Source organism: Tursiops truncatus, chromosome 17, assembly GCF_011762595.2.
Source record: "Tursiops truncatus isolate mTurTru1 chromosome 17, mTurTru1.mat.Y, whole genome shotgun sequence".
In the NCBI taxonomy this organism is placed as follows: domain Eukaryota; kingdom Metazoa; phylum Chordata; class Mammalia; order Artiodactyla; family Delphinidae; genus Tursiops; species Tursiops truncatus.
In genome coordinates this window covers 23,140,575-23,166,061 of record NC_047050.1, presented here as the reverse complement: position 1 = coordinate 23,166,061, position 25,487 = coordinate 23,140,575, and the positions used below count along the sequence as shown (strand labels likewise).

The 25,487-nt window shown below is 38.7% G+C and overlaps 1 protein-coding gene across 3 annotated transcripts in view; it reads left to right on the top strand.

The window, feature by feature from the left end:
* TPD52 (tumor protein D52) overlaps nucleotides 1–25,249 on the top strand; it is a 119,189-nt gene extending 93,940 nt beyond the window's left edge. For 2 of the 3 annotated variants that reach the window (XM_073794549.1, XM_073794548.1), the window contains exons 3-7: nucleotides 5,438–5,586; nucleotides 7,191–7,292; nucleotides 18,370–18,418; nucleotides 22,455–22,570; nucleotides 23,664–25,249. In XM_073794549.1, coding sequence (XP_073650650.1) covers nucleotides 5,438–5,586; nucleotides 7,191–7,292; nucleotides 18,370–18,418; nucleotides 22,455–22,570; nucleotides 23,664–23,685 — 438 coding nt within the window. In that variant the 3' untranslated portion in view covers nucleotides 23,686–25,249. The remainder of the gene's footprint in view (nucleotides 1–5,437; nucleotides 5,587–7,190; nucleotides 7,293–18,369; nucleotides 18,419–22,454; nucleotides 22,571–23,663) is intronic. The other variant, XM_019926280.3, reaches the window with a different exon arrangement.
* The last annotated feature ends 238 nt before the right edge of the window (nucleotides 25,250–25,487 follow it).

Genomic DNA, 25,487 nt, shown 5'->3' with positions numbered 1-25,487 from the left:
CATTTTGTTTTTGATTTCTAGTTTCATTCCATTATGGTTGATAAAGATATTTGGTATGATTTTAAATTTACTGAGACTTGTTTTGTTGCCTAACATATGCTCTGTCCTGGAGAATGTTCCATGTACATTTGAGAAGAAGGTGTATTCTACTGTTTTTGGGTGAGGTGTTCTATTTATGTCTGTTAGCTCTAGTGGGTTTATAGTGTTGTTCAGGTTTCCTGTTTCTTTTTCACTTATCTGTTTGTTCAATCCACTTTTTTTACATCAGATTTTATAAACTAGGTGGGGATAGGATGGGCAAGGCAGATTGGTGATAAGCCCTACGAGGAGAGTAAGAATTAAAAATTTTGAGTATGTGGTACATGCCTAATATTGTTATTTTGAAAAGATAAAACAAAAATACTTTTTCCACAAGCTATTTATGTTTAGTGCAGAAACAAAAAAAATCAAAGAAAATTAAAATTACCTACAGTGTAAAAGATTTAGATTATCTGTTTCCAGATTTCCAGACTTTTTGCTATCTGTGCATTGCTATAACATATTTCAGTATTTTATGAAGGCATCAGAATACACATCTGTAACTTTTTTTCACTTAACTGAATTTCAAAAAAAAATTTGTGCTAGTAAATAATCTTCTAAAACATCATTTTAAGTTGCTGCATAGCCCATTTTTTAATTGCTTCAAGCTCATTTTTAGTTAATGGGCATATTATTTATAAACATTTAGTTGTTTCCCTTTTTTGCTATTATGAACAGTATTTTGATGGAAGTACTTACATATAATCCTTTAGGCACCTCTTTAATTAGTTCTTTAGAATAAATTCCTAGAAGTAGAATCCCTGGGTCTACTGGGTTTTAAGGTCGCAGAGTCATTCCCGTGTACACCAACAAGGCCAAAATGCTATCCAGAAGATTTCTCATAGTATGTGAGAGAGTAGTTTTTCCAAATCCTTGCCTGCTCTCAGTATAATTATGTCATTATCAGTAATATTAACCTAACAGTAGTAGCTCTTAATATAGGTCTAAATCTCCCAATAGATTATGTAATGTTATTTAACAAATGAAGTTATCAGACATATGATATGTAAACGTTTTCCCCCATTCTGTGTGTTTTCCTTTTCACTTTCTTTTCACCCTTTGACACACAGAAGTTTCTAATTTTGATGAAGTTGAATTTATCTGTTTTTCCTTTGGTGATTTGGGCTTTAGTTGTCACATGTCAGGAACCATTGCCTAATCCAAGATTATGGAGATTAAGGTCATAAGGTAATGCACTGCAGCACTGAGTCTTGTGTCCAGGTCTTCATGAACTCTGATGCATGTGCATTTATCCTTTTATTTGTATAGTATTCACGTTTTATCAGAAGTTTATTCAATTTTTCTGAAAACTCCATGAGATATGGCAGATATACTATTACTTTACCTCATATCATATATGACATTGTGATATCACAGTATTATCATAATAATCATGATATCATAATAATGATAATAAGATATAATAAAATCATTTACATTTAAAGAAAATGGTAAGGTTCAGTTTTTTTACATTAGAGTCACTGCTTGAAATAGTTGTAGAAATTAAATAAAATGGAGATAAAAAACATTAGTTTTTTTTACTCCTTTTTGAGATATAATTTACACGCCATCAAATTCATCCTTTTAAAGTATACAGTTCCTTGATTTATATATATTCACAAGGTTATACAACTATCACTACTACCTAATTCCAGAGCATTTTCATCACCCCAGAAAGGAACCCTGTTCCCATTAGCGTTCACTCCCAATCTTCCCTCTCCCCAGTCTCTGGTAACCACTAATCTACTTTCTATTTCTATAGATTTGTCTATTCTGGGCATTTCCTATAAATGGAATCAAACAACATGTGGTCTTTTGTGACAGGCTTCTTTCACTTAGTATAATGTTTCCAAGGTTGACCCATGTTGCAATCATCAGTGCTTCATTCCTTTTTATGGCTGAATAATATTCTGTTGTATAGGTATATACCACATTTTGTTTATTCATTCATCAGTTGTTGGATATTTAGATTGTTTCTACTTTTTGGCTATTATGAATCATGCTACTGTGAACATTCATGTACAGGTTTTTGTTTGAACATATGTTTTCAGTTCTCTTATTATATACCTAAGAATGGAATTTCTGGGTCATATGGTAACTCCATGTTTAACTTTTTGAGGAACTATTGAACTGTTTTGCTGCCAAACTGCACAATTTTACATTCCCACCAGCAATGTATGGGGGGTTCCAATTTCTCTACATCCTTGTCAGCACTTGTTATTGTTTGTCTTTTTGATTACAGCCATCCTAGTGGGGGTGAAGTAGTATCTCATTTGCACTTCTCTAATTACTAATGAATGGTATTGGCCATCTTTTCATATGATTATTGGTCATTTATATATCTTCTTTGGCAGAATGTCTATTTAAATCCATTGTCCATTTTAATTGGATTATTTGCCTTTCTGTTATTGAGTTGTAAGTGCTCTTTATGTATTTTGCATTCTAGACCCTTATCAGATATATAATTTGCAAGTATTTTCCCCATTCTTTTAGTTGTCTTTTTACTTTCATGATGCTGGCCTTTGAAACACATCAGTTTTAAATTTTGAGGATGTCAATTTATCTATTTTTTCTTTGGTTGCTTGTGCTTGAGGTATCATATCTAAGAGATGCTGCCTAATCCAAGGTTATTAAGATTTACCTCTGTGTTTTCTTCTAAGAGTTTTATTGTTTAGCTTTTTCATTTAGATTTCTGATCTATCTTAATTTTTATATATGGTCTGACTTAGGGATCCAACCTCATTCCTTTGCATATGGAAATTCAGTTGTCCCAGCACCATTTGTGGGAAAAAAAACTACTCTTTTCTACTGACTTATCTTGGTACCTTGGTTGAAAATCAGTTGACCATAAATGTGCAGGTTTATTTCTGGACTCTTAATTCTACAACACAATCTTAATTACCATAGCTTTGTAGTAACTTTTCCACTCATTATTCCATAATTAAGGAATTATTGCTACGGTATCCCGAGCTTGAGCTAGGTAGGTATGTTAATAGCACAGTCAACAACAAAAGCAGGGAACGTACTGGGTCATGTATTGTTCAGAAAGATTTACAGTGGCCTTTCTTTCTAACATTCATTAGGGCAAGTGAATACCTCAGGGATGGGTCAAGGGGTAGAAAACTTAACCTTTAAGTCTAGTCTTTGAAGTATCTGAAATTTGGAGTTCAGGTAAAGAGAAATATTAGAAAGCCAACGATGTGTAATGAGAATTAGCCAGTAAACTGAGAAGTGGGCTCAGAAAACCTGAGTTAAAATTCTGGTTCCTACATTATCAGTTTGGTGACTTAGGGCAAGTCATTTAATTTACTTGATTTTGAACCTTATTCATCACTGTTGCCCTTTTCTTCTCATATTCCACTTTGTCAATATACTTCTCAAACTGTGACTTCCCAAAAGGGTACAGTATGTGTGGTCCTGTCTCATAAGCACAGAGGATTATTTTTGTTATGGGCCTGTATTCTAATTAAGGCCATCTGAGAGTATGTTATTCTTTTTTTTTTTTTCTTTGGCAGCTGCAGCCACATCACATTTGATTTATCCTTCTTTCCTTTTGTTGAGTACTGTCAGTTCGCTTAACAATACTCTGTTGTTTTTACAGGCCATGTTGTCTTTGAGCTCATAGAAGTGTTGTGTAGGTCGAGACTAAGAATATGGCTTTGCCACAAGCCAAGAGAAGCATTCTTCTAAGGGTCTTGAATATTAATGACTGTATGGTCGTCCCTCGCTATCTGCAGGGGGTTCATCCCAGGACCCCTGTGGATATCAAAATCCACAGACGCTCAAGTCCCTTTTATAAAATGGTGTAGTATTTGCATAAAACCTATGCACGTCCTTCCATACGCTTTAAATCGTCTCTCGATTACTTATAATACCTAAGGCAATGTAAATGCTATATAAGTACGATGTAAATGCTATGTAGATAGCTGCCGGCACGTGGCAAGTTCAGGTTTTGTTTTTATGGAACTTTTTTTTTCCGAATATTTTCAGTCTGCAGTTAGTTGCGTCTGTGGATGTGGAACCCGTGGATACAGAAGGCCAACTGTACTTTAGGGACCCAGTTTTTCAACTTCCTGGGACAAAAGTCTTTTCCACCAGGTGTCTCTTCCTCTCTGTGGGTCTGCCCTTTCCCTCTGTTATCCTGGCTTAGGCTTTTCCTCTACTCTGTAAGGCTTTTTTTTTTTTTCTTCATAGCTTCTGTTTATAGTTTTGGCCTCCTCAGGTATATTTAAGCTTCTGTAACATCTCAAAATCTCACTGAGCCCCACCTGTATCTCAGGGCTTCTTTATCCAAACTTCTACTCTCAGTGTGATCATAGTTTCTCAAACTACATTCTTTATATTTATTTATTTATTTATTTATTTATTTATTTATTTATTTATTTTTGGCTGCATTGAGTCTTCGATGCTGTGCGCAGGCTTTCTCTAGTTCGGGTGAGCGGGGGCTACTCTTCGTTGCAGTGCGCGGGCTTCTCATTGCGGTGGCTTCTCTGGTTGCAGAGCACGGGCTCTAGGTGCGTGGGCTTCAGTAGTTGTGGCTCGTGGGCTTTAGAGCGCAGGCTCAGTAGTTGTGGCGCACAGGCTTAGTTGCTCCGCGGCATGTGGGATCGTCCCAGACCAGGGCTCGAACCCGTGTCCCCTGCATTGGCAGGCGGATTCTTAACCACCGCGCCACCAGGGAAGCCCTTAAACTACGTTCCTGAATGAGACTGGCTGGTGGCCACTTGATGGGTTGGCTGACCTTGGGTTGGGAGCCCATTTCTAACCACCAAGCTGAGGCTGGTCAGTCAGCATCAGAGGGTCCACACCTCTGCAGGACTCTCTGGGGGAGACGGTGTGGTTTATTTATGCTTGTGACTTCAGCAGGTACGGAGGCTGACAGTGTGAGCTCCAGTTTATACTAGAGTATAAACTCCTATGAAATATGCAAGAAAGTTGGATTTTGATTTGGCATGGTTGTGTGTATTTTGGTGGGGATGGAGATTAGTTTGACTTAATACACAGATGTGGGTTTTTATGGGCATTCAAGCAGCAGTGTTCAGCTGGCAATGCAGACCCAGCAGTCGGGAGAGTGGCTGTTAGTTTGAATATTATCTGCGTGGGGGTTTGAGCCCTCAGCCTCTGTGAGGTAACTGGGGACGACTCAAGATGGAAATATAGAGAAGAGAGGAAAGCAGCTTTACAGGAGAGATCAACGTGTAAACTGGTTTACGTAACAATGTATCATATGTTGTTTTTAAAGAGGCAGATAAATGAATCAAAAATGTTTTAAGATGACTAGAATTTTGAGTATAGTTTTGTGCTAACCATCTTAACTTTTTGAATGACTGTATACCTACCCCAACCCTCTTCCTCACAGGTAGAAGAAGAAATCCAGACTCTGTCTCAAGTGTTAGCAGCAAAAGAGAAGCACCTAACGGAGATCAAGCGGAAACTCGGGATCAATTCGCTCCAGGAACTAAAACAGAACATCGCCAAAGGGTGGCAAGATGTGACAGCCACGTCTGCGTATGTTCCCTTGATTCTACATTGTTCTAGAAACTGTAAAGGACACTTTGCCCTTTTTGTGTGGGGACGGGATCGAAACGCAGAGGACGTTTCTGCAGCTTTTCTCTGTACTGCGCAGGGCACTGCCCGTTCCACCCCCTGTCCCCCCATTCTCAAGTGTATCTGACCCTTCTCTAACTTCAGTCTTTCAGACTGTTCTAGGGAACAGAAAGAAAACCAGCCTCATACGTGAGTTGAAGAAATAAAATCTGAGCTCTAAAAACGTTATATATCGACTTACCAGATATATACATGAGTCTCTTAATCCTCAGAATAACCCAGTAGAGTGGGTAGTGAGATAGCCCTAGATAAGGAAACAGGAGCAGATAAGTTTTGAGGTCACAAACCTCTCAAAGTAGGGAGGCAGGATTTGAACTCAGGTCTGGCCCAGTACAGAGCCAGTCTTTTTTTTTTTTACCCTGTTCTATACATACCATATGATTCTCAGGTCACCATCTCTGATGTATGCTGGTGGCAGAGGACCACCCCTTAATCTTTTGGTCTTTTGGTCACACGGTTTTGATCCAACATTGTCATGATGCAGTTTTGTTTCCCGACACAAGGAGGAGCAGGCTTGTAGTGACAGTCTCCGAACTGTGTTCTCTGTTCAGTTCCATCTGCTGAGCTGGTGACCAGCAGCAGTGAGGCTGACTGCATCCTGACATGACAGCACGAGGGTGACCACCTCCACTTTCTGCCCATATAAGTAGGCAGTGGGAAACATGCAGGACACCATTCTTTGTATCATCATAAACTGGGTTGTTTTTTTGTTTTTAGTATTTGATCTTGACGGGGTAAGTAAAAATGCCTGAGCATTCCTTTCTACAATGTGGGGATCTTAACCTCTTTGGTGCAAGTACCATATTCTCTCATTTTTGTTTTAGTTTTTCCCTCCACTAATCCCTGTGTAGATGGGAGGAGGGAGATGGTCAATTATACCTTTGTGCTATAGCAAATATCCCACTCAAGTCATTTGAAGTATTGTACCTTTTACGTACCCCGTTGAGAATACACTGGTCCTTATTTGATAGCTCAACAGATATGCAAAATTCAAAAAAAATCTTTATGCCCCCAAAATTGATTTGGATAATAAAAAAGTACCCATGGGTCCTACCTTGCTTCTGGCCCCTTTTTAGGAGATAAAGTTGTGAAAGACATGTGAGGAATCTGATTTCATTTTTGTTTTATTTAGCTTAAGTGGAAAAGGGAAAAAATAAAGAGACATAATTTCATTCAACCTATGGCTCATTTTGATCTTGGCTCCATGACTATTTTTAGCCCTTACTCGGATTTCTTTGGCCCCGCCTTTATAGGCCTCTATCTTTCTGGCTGTCCTAGAGCACTGGAGAAGGTTGTATCTGAAATGATGGTTAAGTAAAAGATGATGTGGTGATGCTGACCCGGTGGATGTGATGATGCTGACCTGGTGGCTGTGAAGAGTTTTAGATGTTCTAAATTTTTTTTTTGAGAGTTCTCAAGAGGGTGGTCATCACTGAATTCTAAATAATGGATACTGGAAAGGTTAGCTTACTTTCTTTGCTTTGTTCTTTTATAAATTAATATAGGTACAAGAAGACCTCTGAAACCTTATCTCAGGCTGGACAGAAGGCTTCAGCTGCTTTTTCATCTGTTGGATCAGTCATCACCAAAAAGCTGGAAGACGTAAAGTACGTCCTCATTTTTCCTGGCTTAATTAAGCTGAGGCAAATTAAAATCTGTTATCATGGTTGCGTTTGTTTCCTGTCTGGTTCTGGCTGATGCTGGATTCCTCTCTGTTTGAGTGAGGGAGGGCATTCCTTCAAACCAGGACCCGAAATGCTTCCCTAAATTCTTTTAGGCATAGCCTTCAAACTGATCATCTTATGAATACATTTAAGGTTGTTGAAAAATTCTGGTTGTGAATTTTGTCCTTTAAGTCGTTCTTGATCACACCGGGTAAGTATGTGTTTGCAAACCTGTGGTTGTGGGCGGAGCCTGGTGTCTGATGGGGATGAGTCCGGGAGCAACGAATCCTGCCTGCACTTCCGGGAGGTGCATCTTTATCCTATGGTGTGCTTACAACATGCTCGTTTGTGCATTGCTTTGTACCATTTATGTTCCTGCCAAGGCCCAAATCTTGTTTTGAGCTGTTGCTTTTTGTTTTGTATTTATATTTTCAGTGCGTCTGCAGAATTTTCCTGGCCATTTTGGTAAAACCACTTCACAGTGCTTTTGTGTCCACCCATGCCTTGCACCACCCACCCTGTGGATTAAAATAGTGCTAAAAATGACAAATGTGGATTAAATCGTCTGTGCTTCTGTTGGCATGAAAGATTTGTGTTTAAAAAAACCAATCCTTCAGATTGCATGACTTTGTGTTTTCCGTTTGTGGGGAAAGTAGATTTTACAACCAGAATTTTGTTGGTTGAATAAGTTTGGCTAATTGATATTATGCTTTGTACCAAAAAAACCAAATGACTTGCTCATTGTATTTGGACTGTTATCATTTTCAACACAATGTAATAAACACAGCTCTCTTAAACCCTTTTGACAGTTATATATACTTCTCTTAGGTGCTCTCTTTTCTTTCTGTGCTGACTCGATTGTGTAGCCCTTTAGAATTCAGTTAAAACCTTACACAACTTTTAAAAAGTAGGTTATTTAATTGTTTTAGATTTACCAGAACTTCCTTTCTTTTTTAATGCTTACTCTGGCTTCTTGCAGATTGCAAGCCTTTTCACATTCCTTTAGGTAAGGAGAGTTTGAACCATCACTGCAGCCTAGCTCTCGTTTGAGACAAGTGTGCTTAGATTATGATGCCACATTGGATGGTTGTGTTTGTCCACTATGTAATTTTCTTGCCTTTTGGAATATCTTTTCTCTGGTGCATTCCTATTTTCAAGGGAGGGTTTCTTGTATACCATGGGTAATGGATACATTAAAAGAAGAATAATTTGACACTGTGGTTCAAAGGGATATGGAAATGATTTTGACATTTTCCTTTTTTTTTTGGTAAAAAGAAGCAGCTTTACCATGGCATGCAGAATTCCTCCCTTTTAATGTCTGACTTTGTTTGTTTGTTTTTTGATGCTTTAATTTCTTTGGTGCCTTTGTCAGGATGTTGGAATCTTCCTTCACCTGGGTCCCATTATGCAGTGGTAATAGACAGCATATGTACTGTCTCACAATGTTAGTCTTCTGTCCTGTACAGGTTACTCTGATATTTTTTTTATTGCAGTAAAATATGCCTAAGATATATACCAAATATACCATGACTCAGCACGTTTTAGTACTTGTTTTATTAGCTTATAGTGTTTATACTATTTTATTATTTCGTTACACTGGTTGTATTCTATAATTATGCACACAAGAACATTTCATGGTTGCAAAAGGAAAAATAAAGTATATTAGGCCAAAACAGAACGTACATTAAAGAGATGTCAGCCCAAACCAGGCCTTATAGAAGGAATCTTTGTGATATTGAGCAAACCTCTCCTCTCTCTCCCATACAGACTCTCTGATTATCCTATTAGTAGTCAGAGAAAACTAAGGTGGAGGAAGGTCTTTTGAGTGTAAGCAGGAAGGATAATATACTAGTCTCCATCTCTGTTCCTATTAATGTGAATTGTCTTCTCAAGCGGTCACTTGCTGTGGCCTAGCATTGTGCCTTCTTAAGTAATCACATAGGTACTTATAGCTGAGACTCTCTCTTAATGACACTTAGCCCTGAAAGTCAGTAAATCATGGGGATAAACAAAGTCTAAGTGTTGAACTATTTTTTTTAATATTTATTTATTTGGTTGTACTGGGTCTTAGTTGTGGCACGTGGGCTCCTTAGTTGTAGCTCACAGGCTCCTTAGTTGCGGCTCTCTAGATCCTTAGTTGAGGCACGCGGGCTCCTCAGTTGTGGCATGTGAACTCTTAGTTGCGGCATGCATGTGGGATCTAGTTCCCTGACCAGGGATTGAACCTGGGTCCTTCGCATTGGGAGCATGGAGCCTTATCCACTGTACCACCAGGGAAGTCCCTAAGTGTTGAACTATTTAAAGTTTAAAATTGTGCTAAAAAACCCAAGAAATCAGCGATAGGAATTGATTTTGTATCTTTGGTGTTCAATTGAAAATGGCCTAAGTGCTTTAGGAAACTGTTAAAAGACAGTTTTATCTAAAGTTATCTGAGTTGTGTGAGGATGTATTCACTCACATAATCCATTCTGCTAACATTAAGGTGCCTATCGTGGACAGGTCTAAAGGATGTAACCTAGACCAGACACGGTTCTTGTTCAGAAAGAGCTTGAAATCTTTGAGTGGATGGAGTGGGGGAGGGAAGTAGGGCCTGGGAATGAGTTAAGAATGGAAGAGCCCTGTTAATACCTGATTATAAAACAACGTTAGGTGTAAACAAAAATATAAAACTTCGTAAGTGCTGTTGAGGAATGATATTTTCTGTACCTTTGAGAAGATTAAGCAGATGTACATAAGTATGGCTCAGTATGTTCTGTCTTTTTAATTCACCAGAAATAGAGTTGGGCGGCTCTTTTCTAGCTGCTTACACAGTCACTTTTTTTCATTTCATTTAAAAAATGCAATTGAGATTATATGCTATCATTTTCAGTCTGGTTGTTAATGAACAATATATTGCGTATCAATACATGCAGGTTAAAGTAAGGCTTTATATTGTAATTTGGAAATGGGAGATATAACATTATCTTTTGAGAACTAAATTTTGGAATTATTTCTTACAGATTAAAAGTTGGGTAAAGTCACTTTAAAAAATCATTTCTAGGGCTTCCCTGGTGGCGCAGTGGTTGAGAGTCCACCTGCCAATGCAGGGGACACGGGTTCCCAGTCCGGGAAGATCCCACGTGCCGCGGAGCGGCTGGGCCCGTGAGCCATGGCCGCTGAGCCTGCACGTCCAGAGCTTGTGCTCCGCAGCGGGAGAGGCCACAACAGTGAGAAGCCCGCGTACCGCAAAAAAAAAAAAAAAAAAAAAAAAAAAAAAAAATCATTTCTAGATCAAGATGTCCTCATTGTAATCTGATTTAATGGGTTCATATGTAATAGAAACTATATGGAAACATATAATAGAAGTATATAAAAACGTATACAATAGAAAACATAAGGAAACACCACATCTTTTAGATGAGTGAGTCACAGAGGCAAACATTGGCCACGTGCCCCCAAGAGCTGTGCAAGGAGAGGAGCTTGGGCAGCAGATTTGAGCGTTTCCATCCCAGCAGCAAGGCCTTTCCTCCCATGGAGATGGATGCAGGGGGCCCATTTTTGCAAGTGCTTGAATTAGTTGGGTAATCTTGTTAACTACCCTTTGTTCCGAGTCCATGCTAACGCAGCAGACTTGTGGCAATGATTTCACTCTCTGATGGAACTGCGGATATTTTGCTGACTTGAATAGTCAGCAACAATTTTAATTGTACTACATTATCAATGAATAAGTTAGCACTTGGGATATAGATATTTGCTGTATGCCTTGGGTGGGTGAGTAAGGAAGAGGAAGAGGAAGGGAGGGTAGGGGAGAAGGGGAGGGAGTGGGGGAGAGAGAAGGAGGGAGAGGGAGAGACAGAGACAGAGATAGAGATGTCTATTTTTGACGCCCTGACAATTAGGTGTCAGCGGCAGGGAGGCCAAAGGAGGCCCTTTGGGGACAGACAGCTTTTCCCCAGGTGGTATGTTCATAGTCACTCCTCTCCTGTTGGCTTGTTTTCTACACATACATGGCAAACGCTGACTCATGCCTTTACTTTTTTTTGAGAGAAACTTTAAAAGAGCCTTCTCATTTCACTTGCTGTCAGTGTAAACATGAATTTTCATGTTATTAATAGCATGCTCTAATAATTCAGTAGCCTCATTAGTCAAATATTTCTGATATATTTAGGAGGAAATGTAATTAACTTTGCCTTTATCTTCAAAGGAAATTTCGCCTTTTTTTTTTTTTTTTTTTTGCGGTACGCGGGCCTCTCACTGTTGTGGCCTCTCCCGTTGCGGAGCACAGGCTCCGGACGCGCAGGCTTAGCGGCCATGGCTCACGGGCCCAGCCACTCTGCGGCATGTGGGATCTTCCCGGACCGGGGCACGAACCCGTGTCCCCTGCATCGGCAGGCGGACTCTCAACCACTGCACCACCAGGGAAGCCCATCCTTTTGATGTGTGTTTCTTCCCGTAAACCTCTAGATATTTTGTTGTTGTTGTTGGTTTCGGACTCATGAAAGTCATTCCAGATAATTCCATTTTGCTGAAAATTTCTTTTTTTAAAAAAAAAACAACTTCTACCACTTAATAGGAAAAGAAATGACCTCTTTTCTCTTGTTGTAATAGAGTACCTTTTGATTTGAATTTGAAAAGCTTTAATGAACTTTTCTACCTTTTATGCCCATATTTCCTAATTTTAGTTACTGCAATTATTTATTCATTCTTTCATTCAAAAGTATTTATTGAATGGCAGCTTTGTGCCAGGCACTGTTCTAGACTCTAGGGTTCAAGTTACCAACCAAAATAATAGCTGGGTGAAATTTGAAAGCTTTAAAGAAAATAATATAAAATGAAATAAATATTAATGTGTGTTTCAGTTAAAGCCATCCGTAACAATAATAATGGTGAACTGTGTTTCAGGCATGACTACGTATAGCAGGTGCTATTATTTTTCTGACTTTACAGATGAGGAAAACTGAGACACAGAGAGGTTAAGTGACTTCCTCAAAGTCATACAGCGACGTGGCTGAAGGCCAGGACTTGAACCCAGGCACACGCGGGTTCAGGAGCCTGCACCACCCTCTGCATTTTTCTGCCTCCCCAGAGCAATGATAGTTTAAGACTTAGGCCCTACAGGCACAGTCCAGCAGTTCCTTTGGTTCATCACCTATGATCAAGAGATTATTTTGAGGGCAAAAGGGGATAGTAATACATAGATAAGCTTTCAGACATGTTAACTCTTCTTTCTCTATCTTCTGTTTACTACTTCCTTCCTTCTTCTTTTCCCTCTACCCCTCCCCCTTTCTTATTATTAGGTATGAAAAGATCAAACACCTATGTAAGAAACAAGGAAACTTTAAAAAATCAATTCAGCTTTTTAAAAGAATAACTTTTCCAAAGTAACTATTAGATTGCGAAGTACTTTGTGTTTTCTGAGTGAGAATCAGGTTGCCCTTTTTGATTTTTTTCCTCAGTGTTTTGAGGAACCCAGATTTGCATTCCTACTTTGATTATAGGTTACCTTCTTTGAGAGCCAAAATCAAGCTGGAAAAAGTTTTCATAAAGTTTGCTTTATAAATGCTAACGAATCCTCACGATATATCTATTAGAGCCAATTCTGGTCCAGTAGCAACATGGCTTTGTGCTTTTGAAGTTTTCCATATTACGTTTAAACTTCATAGGTGATAACAAATCCTCACAATATATCTGTTAGAGACAGTTCTGGTCCAGCAGCAACGTGGCTTTGTGCTTTTGAAGTTTTCCGTATTGTATTTAAACTTCAGTGATATTGGAGATGATGTGTAAGTTGAGGCAAGTTGAAGCTTGTGTAACCTTCCATAGAGAAGCTAGAAATGTAAGGACAGCTGCCCAATTGTTAGATTACAGACTAGCCAGCAACGAAGTGGAATTTCATTTAAATAGGGATTGTAGAGAAGTTCAGATAACTGGGTGGACTTGAAATTGATATGTACTCCTTGTTCTTCCTGCTGTAATGGCTACCTCAAAAGTGGGAACACCTCGACTTTGTATTAATTTAACTGATTTCATTCTCTGTTCAGTGGGTGTATTTTTAATCTTATTTTGAAATGTAAAACATACAGAAATTCAACTCAGCAATTTATCGCAAAATAAACACCTTATTGTAATCATTTCCTTGCTTTTTCCTATACATTCCCACTTAAACGTATTTAGTGGATGTATCCTTCATGGTACTAAAATATTTAAATTCTTTCTCTGCCTTAACTGCTAATTGAAACGCAACACCAGCAAGGATGATGTTGTCATGATCCTGTAAAGACCTTAAAGTTCTTTACAAGAGATGCTGCACTGTTTCTTAGAATTCTCAAAGTGTTCATTTTTAACATTCTTGAAGTCATATTATAAACATCATTGGCACCTTCTAGGTGTTTAATAACTTAAAGGCCCCAAATTATCATTTCTATCTTGGTTTTCTTGGAAGTGTATTGGTAGTCCTTTCCTATGATAATACTGTAAAAACAAAATATTTTTTAAAATTGTCTGTATTTCCAACATTATTGTCTTCTCCTGACTGTTTACGCTGTTTGTCAGTTTCCCCCATTCTCCTGATATCCCCTTGCACTGATGCTTCACCAACCGTCCTTCTCCTACCTAATCCAGGGAAGATCCCTTGATGAGTCATTCATAAGCTCTCCACTGCCTTCTTGTGTTAATTCTCCATCCCCTGATAATTCCATGTGACTTCGTGACTTTTACAATTCAGTTTTTCAACTTTTATGACCTCAGGACTTGTTTCTTATGTAGGATAATCCTGAATTAATTTTGTGCGCTGGATGTGGAATTGATAGTCAACTTGATGCATCTACAATTCACTTTTATGATCATTCTTTTCACTCTGCCTTTGCCGTAGTCCCTTTTAACTAGTTTGTAGGCTGTTTAAAGGGGCACAGTGTCCACAAATTGGCCATTGGAGGAAATGATCTTTTACAGATCTTAGGGAGATCTTAGGGAGAGTCAGTGACTAGAATTAACTGTGCATTTCTGAGATTTATACTTGCTTTATCCACCCATTTTCTCATTTTGTTGATACTGTTGAATTCAATGTGTGAGTCCTTCGGACAAATAATTTATCATGTGTTCAGCCATTAAGCACCTTCTTTTGCCAGAATTTGGTAATTTCTGCCAAAATGTTCTAGCAAAGTCTTTTGGTTAGGACGAATAGAAAACTATGTGACTTCGCTCACCTAAAAAGAGAATGTGTTGCATAGAATGAAAGTTCTTTTGGAATCCAAGGAGAGGAAAGGAAGCAAGCCCAGGCCCCACCCAGATTAGTCCTGCTCATTGAAAAGCTGTTAGAAATTAAGGTAGCTTCTAGAACCCCCCAAAAACCAAGAAACCCATTCCTCTACCACCTGAGCCCTCTTCCCTGAATGCTCCTCTCTCCTTCATTCCCTCTACCTCTCTCTGTGCTTATATGCAATTCTTTCTTTGAGAATTGGTTTCCTCCACATTCTTAAAGCTTGTACCTGGTCCCCCCAAATGTCTTCCTCAACATCGAACACTACATGACTTTCTGGTTCAAGTACCTACCACTAACTGACCAGCGGCTTAGTGTTCTAATTACAAAATCCCAGGATAGGAATCTTAATTATCTCAAATCAGTTTTTTTTTAATTTGGTCTAAACAATTTGTAAATTACCAGGAGGTTAGCTCTGGTGGGTGGAACTCTACTGGTCCAGTTATTATCTTGGTGATGGTGGAAGGTGGCTTTGACTTACAGAGGCAGCTTTTTTCAGAAGGGTCCAAGGAAGGGCAGTAGCTTTTGGAGTTCTGGTATTGTAAACTAAGAAAGGTGATTTTTATTAATCTCTGTCTTTAAAATATGGATGCAACACACTGCAATAAATCAAGCAGGAAAAGAATTAGCAAATTCCTCCCAGAATATAGTCTTATATCTGAGGTATCTACCATTGTGATAGGAAGAGAGAATGCTGAGCTACAATGGATCTTTTCCTGTATTGTGTACAACATTAAGTACGAAGATGTCCAAATATTTTACTGATTATTTGACTGTACGAGCTGTCAGCTTCTTTTGATTCATATCAAGATCATACTCCATACTAATGCAGAACTAGATTTGAGGAGCTACATTGAAACACATTGTCATTTGTAACAACGGAATCTTGGAGAAAACTAAATCATAAACACACAGAGTATTTAAATATAATTGAGAATTGAAACCTTGGACTGTCCAGCTTACCCCAAAATGCTGTGTCAGTGATCAAAATGCTTATAAGCATGTTAACAGTATCAGCAGGGTGCATACAGTGACTTAGTGAGCCCAAGAATTGAGGTACTTTCATCTTGTGAGGTGTTCTCTATGGGAGATGGCTGGAGGTAGATAACCTTGAACCCGAATGGTCAGTGAACTGCTTTGCCCTTGAATAAAAAGCTGGTCCTTGTAAAACAGGGGATCAAATGTTATTTGAATGGCCTATAAGAACATTTAGTTTGAGATGAAGTACAGGTGTCTCTTACTAGAAAACTGGATACGACTACCACTAAGAAGTGACATGTAATTTTAAAGTCACTTGAAGTTGTCAAATAGTGACTTTGAAACCTTCCTGTTCTGATAACAGGTATGTGGGAGAAAAACGACTGCAGGAGCCCTTCAGTGGTCTCGCTTGTGTGTGTGTGTGTGTTTGTGTGTGTGTGTGTGTGTGTGTGTGTGTGTGTGCTTCATTTTTTGAGGGGAGGTGGTGAACATTGGATTAGGAGTCTTAAAGACCCAAGTTCCATTCACGATTGTGCTGTGACCTGTAAATTATTAACTTTTGAGCCCTGATGCTCAATCTAGATTCATTACAGATACTGGTGAAAGCACTCGACAATTTTCAAAGTGCTATGAGAATGCAAAGTTGATTATTAGCTCTATTAACTGCTAGAATTAAATTGGCTCATGAATAAAAGTAAATTATGTTGAAATAATTTTGATCCCCTCCACCTCAAAAAGCAGGTAATTCTTCATGGTGTCAGAAGAACAAGCTCCTAGAAAACTAAGTTTTGTTTGCATTTTATAATGTCTAATCACCACTTTACTAACTCCATTTCTATCTCTTTTTAATGCTGCCTCTTAGTATACGCTCCATTCAACACTCAATTAGCATGCCTGCTATGAGGTAAAGTATATTTTTACAAAATGTAGTTGGTCTGATGTTTTCTTATTTTTTTTTTATCTAGATGTTTAACTTGAACTGTTCTGAAGTAGGAGCTAGAATTCTAGTCTAAACAAGCTGTGAAAACTGTCACCAGTTTTCAGTTGGTCTTCCTAACAATGTTAGGTTGGTGTAAGAAATCCATTAAATGTTTGCAATTAGAAAAAGGAATGATTATTTCTTCTGTTTTGTAAACCTGTTAAATTGTTTCATATGTGGAATCTGTTTAATTAAAAAAAGTGAACAGTGCTCATCTAATCAACCTTCTGTTTTCATGGATGTAGGTGTCCCACCTCCTCCATCTGCATTAGCTTTAGTTACAATCCCCTTTTCTTTCTTTTTTTAATTAATCAATGTTTTAAATTTTATTTTTGACCGCGTTGGGTCCTTCGTTGGTGTGCGCAGGCTTTCTCTAGTTGCTGCGAGCGGGGGCCACTCTTCATTGTGGTGCACGGGCTTCTCATTACGGTGGCATCCCTTGTTGCGGAGCACGGGCTCTAGGCACGCGGGCTTCAGTAGTTGTGTCGCGTGGGCTCAGTAGTTGTGGCTCACGGGCTCTAGAGCGCAGGCCCAGTAGTTGCGATGCATGGGCTTAGTTGCTCCGCGGCATGTGGGATCTTCCCAGACCAGGGCTCGAACCTGTGTCCCTGCATTGGCAGGCGGATTCTTAACCACTGAGCCACCAGGGAAGCCCCCCTTTTCTTTTATCCTCCCCATTTCTACTTCCCTCATCCCACTGTGACATTTGGAGCCAACTGTGATCTGATTCTAGTGTCCTCTTTCATCAGTAAGTCCTTGCAAGTGGCACATTCTACGACCTCACCTGACCTCTCTATAGAGGCAGAGGATTTTTAACTATACATGCTTGGCTTAAACTTTAGTGTACCTCAGAGCTACCTGGAGGGCTTATTAAAAGCCTCTGCCTAGCGGGCCCACATTGAGTTTCTGATTCTGTAGGCCTGGGGTGGCTGAGAATTTGCTTTGCTAACAACTTCCGAGGAGCTACTGATGCAGTTGGTCTGGGGACCACACTTTGGGACCGATTGCCTGTCCCCACGATGGGAAGGAGGAAACCCCTTGTTCCCTTCTTCTCCTTTTTCATCATGGTAGTAGGAAGGATACTGGAGGTCAGGTGGATAGTATAAAAGCTTTGGAAACCCAGGTGGGAGCGGCACAGGTGCTGTGATCCTCCTTAATTCAAATGGATGAATGTGAAGTCACAGGAGAGGCTTCCTGTGGGCTTAGAGAGCTTCTGTCAGTTGGGGCAGCTTTGTGAAGTGGCCAAAGCCACATTTCTGTACTCCTCCCTTCCTTTTGGTCTCTCCTTTCCCTGTCTGTTATGCTGCTGCTGGGAACCAGCATCCCTGGTGTGGAACCTCCTATGGTTTGCTTGTCCTGCTTAGGTGATGTGGGTTCATGTAGAAATCTTGCCAGGCAACATGTGAATTTAAACATGAGTTCTAGTGTAGCACCTTAACCAGAATCAGACTGATCCAGCAGTGGCATTTTCTTATACCGTGACAAGTTGGTTGGGAAAGTGACAGACTCAACGTTGTACCTGACTTTGTTCCATCTCTTCACACATGTACTTGACTCTATGTATATGTCTAAGACTGGCTCTGTTCAAGGAATTGAAAACATCGTTGTAGAAATCTTAGAACAGAATCGATAATCTCACATAATAAAACGTTTGTACGTATGCCTGCACATCTATGGAACAGGTGTCACATATGGTATATGTGTTCTTTTGCTGATTGAGAATAATGGCGAAGAGGAATACAGTCAGCTTAATAATGTTTTCAAAATTGTTGGCTTTTTTGTTCAGTGTTTGTAATTTACTATTTGTTTTTCTTTTCTCTCCGTAGAAACTCCCCAACATTCAAATCATTTGAGGAAAAGGTTGAAAACTTAAAGGCAAGTAGAGAAATGAACAGGGTCTTTTGTGTTATCTTGTTTGGTGGGTAAATTATTCAAATTAGTATTTCCTTCTAAAAATAGTTAAAGAACTTCAATAACTTTCTTTACATTATTTATGGATATTTAAGATGATGTATACTCTTTTAATCAATTTTTTTGAGTGTATATTGAGCATGGCCAGCATAAGTGCTGAAAAGAAATGTATAATTTTAAAGAACAGTAGTACTTTAGAAGTTTGTGCTGCTTTTTGCATTATTCAAATACTTTTGTAATTGGACAAAATTTAATATAAATCTTACTGTGGAAAATTAAAAACAATATAGAAAAGTACAAAAAATAAAACACAAAAAAGTGGTCCTACGACCCACAGACAGTGATGTTGTAGGACTGTGCTGTTACACTTTAAAAAAGAATTAACCAAGAACCTGCTGTATAAAAAAAAAAAAAAATTAAATTTAAAAATTAAAAAAAGAAAAGAATTAACCATAAACATGTTTCTGTATCATTATTCTTCTTCAGTATTATGTTCAGTGGCTGCTTACATAGCCTTATAGTGGGTATTGTTTGTTCATTCCTTAATTATTGGACATTTTTATTATTATGATGATGCTGTGGTGATCATCATTGATAATTCATTGTTTTATTTTTTTTGTGGTACGTGGGCCTCTCACTGTTGTGGCCTCTCCCGCTGTGGAGCACAGGCTCCGGATGTGCAGGCTCAGCGGCCATGGCTTACGGGCCCAGCCGCTTCGCAGCATGTGGGATCTTCCCGGACCGGGGCACGAACCCGTGTCCCCTGCATTGGCAGGCGGACTCTCAAGCACTGCGCCACCAGGGAAGCCCCTATTTTTTGATTGCTTTGATATTGGTGAAGGTGGACATTTTCCCATAATAATCAGCTTTATTAATTTGTAAATTATATTATCTTCAAGATTATATTCAAAACTATAAAATCATCAAGGATCACAAGTGACCAAAAATGTTGTTTTGTTCAGACTTTTCTACAGAGAAGTGCAAAGCCCATATGGTCATTTCTTCCTAAACAAATTCTGGTAGTTACTGTGGTTGTTTTCTAAGGGTTAAAACTAATATCTTAAAATGTTTTATATAAATCAGCTTTAAAATATTCATATTTTGTCTTTTAGAATTGTAATTGAGTCACTTTCTTTTAAATATATCTTTTTAAAATTACAGAATCAGGGTATGCTTACAGAAAGAAAACCAAACACTGTATCATGATCTGAATCCTTTTTTCTTGCGCATAAAAACGCTACTACCCACCTTTTCTGTTTCTACATAAATGTATAAATGTTTTTCAAAAAGGAATCACACTGTACAAACATTCCTACAGCTTGTTCGTTCAACCCCCCTAGCACGCATGCTCTAATGAACCCACAAACGCAGACCCCTGTTCTTTTTGCTCACTGATGCTTCTCCAGGGCCTAGAGTAGTCCTTGGCGTATCACAGCTACTTAATACATGTTTGATGAGCAAAAAATACATCATAGTCATTCTTTTTTTTTTTTTTTTTTTTTTGCGGTATGCGGGCCTCTCACTGTCGTGGCCTCTCCCGTTGTGGAGCACAGGCTCCGGACGCGCAGGCTCAGTGGCCATGGCTCACGGGCCCAGCCGCTCCGCGGCATGTGGGATCCTCTCGAACCGGGGCACGAACCCGTGTCCCCCGTATCGGCAGGCGGACTCTCAACCACTGCGCCACCAGGGAAGCCCCATAGTCATTCTTTTAGGACAGTACCAGAGGCCTGCTTTATCCTTATTAATGCCTAGTCAGGTGTTTGAAAACAAACTGTACGTTGCAAGAAGTCAAGGTTTTACTCTGATTTAGTTCTCAATGTTTTAGGAATATCATAGCCTCTCCTTGAAATCTACCCTGAGCATTAGCTTTTTTAAATGACTAGCTGGAAAACCAGGAAAGCCTCAGTTCTTCTGACACTGAAGAAGGGAGAAACTTCGAGGTCATTTACTGTGTACTTTCCTCCTGAGTATATTCAGACTCTCTAAATTGTAGTGAAATCAGTTTTTTAAATATGACTGGGCACCATTCAAATAAAAATTTTTTTTAATAGTATAGTGTATTAGACAAATATCACCGAGGAAGCTGTAAAATATAATTGTGTGCTTGGGATGCAGATTTTCTAACTTACATTGATATTCAGTTAAACATCGGGTCTACATGTACTTACATTTAGATTTTGGATCAAGTCATTAACTGTGATTATTGAGCATTTGCCATGTGCCGGGAGATGAGTATTGGGCACTGGAAATACCATGGTGAGCAACAGAGACACAGACCCTTTCTGAAGATGTTTAGACAATTAAATGGCCAGTGAAAGTAAACACAGGGTAAGGTGCTATGACAGTGGAAGTCAAGGCTGCAGGAGGATAAGTAGCGGGAATTTCTGTCATGCTTGGCAGGAGGGAAGGTCAGAGCAGGCTTCTCAGAGGATGCAGTAATGTAAATGGAAACCAAACCTTTAGGCTGAGGGGAATGTTTGAAGCTTTGGGGCCCCTTTGAGGAACAGCAGGAACTTTGCTGTGCTGTGGGGTACTGAGCAGGAGATGTAGCTAGACAGATGGGTGGGCCACGTTAAGGAAAGTGTGGGAAGCCACTGGAAGATTTTAAACAACCTGAGTCGCACATTCTTCTGTGCATTTTAGAAAGATCACTGTCTGCCCTGCAGAGCTAAGGGGAGAGAGACTGGAGAAGGAGACAAGATGGGAGGGAGGCATTGTAATCCAGGCTAAAGATGTTGGTGTGGTGAGTTGAGCTAGTGCCAGTGGGACAGAGTTGAGAGATATTTAGACTTTACAGGTGACACAGAAAAATTTAGTGATCGATTGGATGTGGAACAAGACAGGGAAGGACCAAGGATAACTCCAGGAGGCTGACTGGGAGTTACTACTGACATTCATGGTTTTAGAATAGAGAAGGGACCAGTTGTGGGGAGGAGTTGTTTTAGACTTGTGAATTGCAAAAGGTCTTAACATTTTCTTGTAATTAAGGAATGTTTGAATAAATTTAATAAATATACAGTGGATACAAGTCATGCACATTTTTCATGCAATTCAAAGATTTTAGGTGGGAGGCCAACAAGAAATGAGAGAGAAAATTTCAACGAGATTCCAATTGTTAATGAATCTTTGGCCAGTCAAGACTGAGCTAAGAGCAAGGTCAGATGCAAGCCCACTGTGAGTTGCATCCTTGATCATTGACTGGTTTCTTAATGTTAGTCAGCTGTCCTGTTGGTCAGTCATGAGATGTAATGGGGGCAGGAGAGGGGGTGACGGTGGGTAGGAAGCATAGATTCATCAATGTCACTAAGGATGTGTAAGGGTTTTGAAAAGCATACAATAGTATACAAATGTGGGGCAGATAAATTCATTCAAACCAATATTTATTGACAGATTTTCAGGCCAGATAACTTGGAGTAGTGCTTCACAAACTATAATGTGTACAGGAAGCACCTGGAGATCTTGTTAAAGCCTGGATTTCAATTCTGCAGATGGAGATGGGGAGGCCAGTCTGAGGTTCCAAATGTCTAACAAGCTCCCCGGTGATGTTGAGTCTCTAGGTCCATGTACCACTCTTTAAGCAGCAAAAGGTTAGAAAGTTTATGCTGTAACTGGGAAACGTACATATATTTCTTTCCTTTGTTTTACTCAATAATATTTCACAAAGTGTTATCCAAATACAAAGAGAGTTCAGTAGATACTTTAGCATAATAGGCCTTACAAAATTCTTCAGACAACCTTCCCCGTGAAGAACAATAAGCAGATAGGGGAAAAAAGTGGAGGGGTAGAATTTACCAATTTGAATATTTCAGCACGGAAACTGCATAAGTTTTTCTGTGAGACCGCATGGAACATTACAACAGTACTAAATTCTGTACAAATAATCACTGAGCTCTTAGGCTCCTGATTTATTCTTCAAAGTAAAATTTGAGTTACTTTATGCAGAGTCAGCGAAGTTTATGTTTCCTAATGTCTCTTCCTTTTTGAACTTTTATTTTAAAAGTCTAAAGTAGGAGGAACCAAGCCTGCTGGTGGTGATTTTGGAGAAGTCTTGAATTCGACTGCAAACGCTAGTTCCACCACCACGGAGCCTCTTCCAGAACAGGCACAGGAGAGCCTGTGAGATTCCTACCTTTGTTCTGCTACTCACTGCCAGATGCTGCAAGCGAGATCCAAGCACATCTTGTCAACATTCATTGCCATGAATTTCCACCAGATGTGCTTTTGTTGAGCTTTACATATTCCTTTGACCAAATAGTTTGTGGGTTGAACAATGTAAAAATATCTTAACCTCTATTCCTGGGAAACACCCTTTTATGTGCATCTAAGGCCCTTTATTTAGAAAATATCATTATAAAAACATATATAGTACCTGGAGATCCTCACTAGAACGATCTAAGAAGCTGTGGGTTATCATAATTGCTTTCCTACTTTACAAAATTGCTCTGGATCTGGGATACCAGTTTGATCTTTGTCTTCTACACAATTTTCTTTTTTCCTCTTTGAATCTCTGTATATTTGATTCCTAGGTAAGATTGTTCTTTAAAATTTTCTGTATCCTGGTTATTAAAAGTTTTGGCAAATTGTTCTTTACCTCCAAGGGAAGAACTACCAGGTACAACAAATATTTTCAGATAAATATTGTTTTGGAATAAGTTATCTTACATCTTGGGTGTTTGAAGACACCAGACTAAATATTCAATTTATTATAGTTTTGTAAGTGACAGTATGTACAGACAGTAATTCAAAATCCTAGGCGACTTGAGAGTGGAGCCCTCACATCCTTGTTTATCACCATCTGTGACAGTAACCATTTCAGTGTCATGGTCATTATGCGTCATGGTTATTGTGCCACTTATAGCTACTTATTTTGCACCAGATTAAAATTTTAGTTTTGGAATAGACTGTAAGTTAATGTTCTGAATCAAGCATATTGTATTATCAATAGGTTGAAATATGAACACTGTCCTCAAACATTCAGTTCAAAAGCCTGAAAGATTTTTAGATCTAGGTAGCTGAAAAGTGCTAAAATCAATCACATTAGGGGAAACACTGTTGACTTCATTTAATTCATTTAGCAGCATTTACAGTAAGAAGCACACATGACTAATATAACTTGAAAAAATTTTATACTAAGGGGTTGGTGATAACTCCTGAGGATTTAATGCATTAATAAAAATCAACTCATCATTTTCTACTTACTTGTTTTCAGTGTGTTCGAAATTACAAAATGATACTGTAGATATTGCCCCCTGCTTTGAAAACTGAGGTCAGGGCTGAATGAACCAAAGCCTCTGGAAGTATCTGCATGGAGGCCAAGGTACTCTATTAATTCTAATGACTACTTACTCATCACCATCTTTTCCTTATGCTGTGTATGGTTATGGCCTACAATGTTGTATTTGTTATTTATCAAGTTGTGATTGTTTTATTATTGTTTATGCCAAATGTTAATTGCCAAGCTTGGAGTGACCTAAAGCATTTTTTAAAAGCATGACTAGATTTACTTTGGGATAAATTATCTTATCCAAATCTGAAAAGCTACAAGTGTTGATTGTTATAAAATATTGATAACATGCTGCCATTCTTGATTGCTGGAGCTTTTGTTAGCACTTCAGATGCAACTGAAACTATGCTCTATTACATGTGAAAAGCTTAATAAATTGTGTATATCAGTAGTATAGGTCTCAATATTTATTATGAGACCAGTGGTCTGGAAACAGCTTGTTGTGTTACATAATCAACCGGTATCTATGCTTTAAAAAAAAAAGGCCGTTTTTTACCATCTGCTTTAAATCACTGCTTCATGGTATTAGACTACCATAAATTATTTACTTGAAAAGGCTTTAAGGCAAAGGTTGTTGAAGCATTGTCCTAGAGGAGTCGACATGTAGAAATTTGTCTTTTTATAGAAATATTGTGGTTACTCAACATAGCTGTTAAATTATTTTTTCAACCAATTAGTCTTTCAGTTGTTTTTATCACATCTTCTTTTCATCACGTTGTTTCTTGGATGTCCAGCCCTATTGTTGTCTTTTTAACAAAGCAAAATGGAGAAGATGGCAGTTTCTTCAGTTGAGTGAAATATCCTCAAGTCTCCTTACTTTATGAGAGAAATGATAGAACTAGGGTTGGAAGGTGGGATGGGTGTATGTGGGTATTGGTGATGGTTGTAAAAGAATAAATTGGAGAATCACTGTTCTAGACATCTACCTACACTTAATTTAGAAATGATTTAATCTATTGCAGAGTACTCTGCCTCTTAAAAGCAACAAAGCAGTAGAGGGACGATAAATTTAGAAAAATAAACATCGACTTAGAAATATGATTCCAAGTAGTCTTTGTGGAAGATTCAATATTATGAATTCACAGATATTTAAGCAATTTAGAACACAGTAATCACTAAGAACAGCAGAGAGGGGTCCCGGTCATTCTACTGTGTTTTGTGTTTGACACTGGAAAAACATAGCAACAAGAGTGAAATCTCAGATATTTAAGGATTCAAGAAGTGTGACAGAAGAAAATAATTCCTGAAATTATCCCCTTCTTACAAAGGAACTCCTTAATTTATGGAGTTTGTGGGAAATAAAGCAAGAATTCTCATACCTATGAGGCCAAAGTAATCAATGGAAGAGAGGAGAAACCATTGGATTATCCTAGTAGTAACTGAAACTACTGAAATAGAGAAAAAACATGTTGAATTTGGACTCACTACTTCTGGATCTGTTAAGGAAAAGATAATACTGTCTATTTTTTTTTGTATAGTATTTGAAAACAATAAAAATTCTATAATTTGGGCATGGATTCTTTTGTATTACCTATCTGCTGAGGAAAGTGGGTAAATCCATTCATTATACAGCTTCTCTCCAGACCCTTCATATCCTGGGTATAGAAAGAACCAGGAGCAGCTGTGTGGACTCAGTGTATCAAACAAAAACGCTACATGCTGACTACAAAAAGACATTTGTAAGTGACTATTTGCTGTATTTGTGCCAGAGACGCTGCATAAGGCCCTATATCAGGATTGCATGTGTTT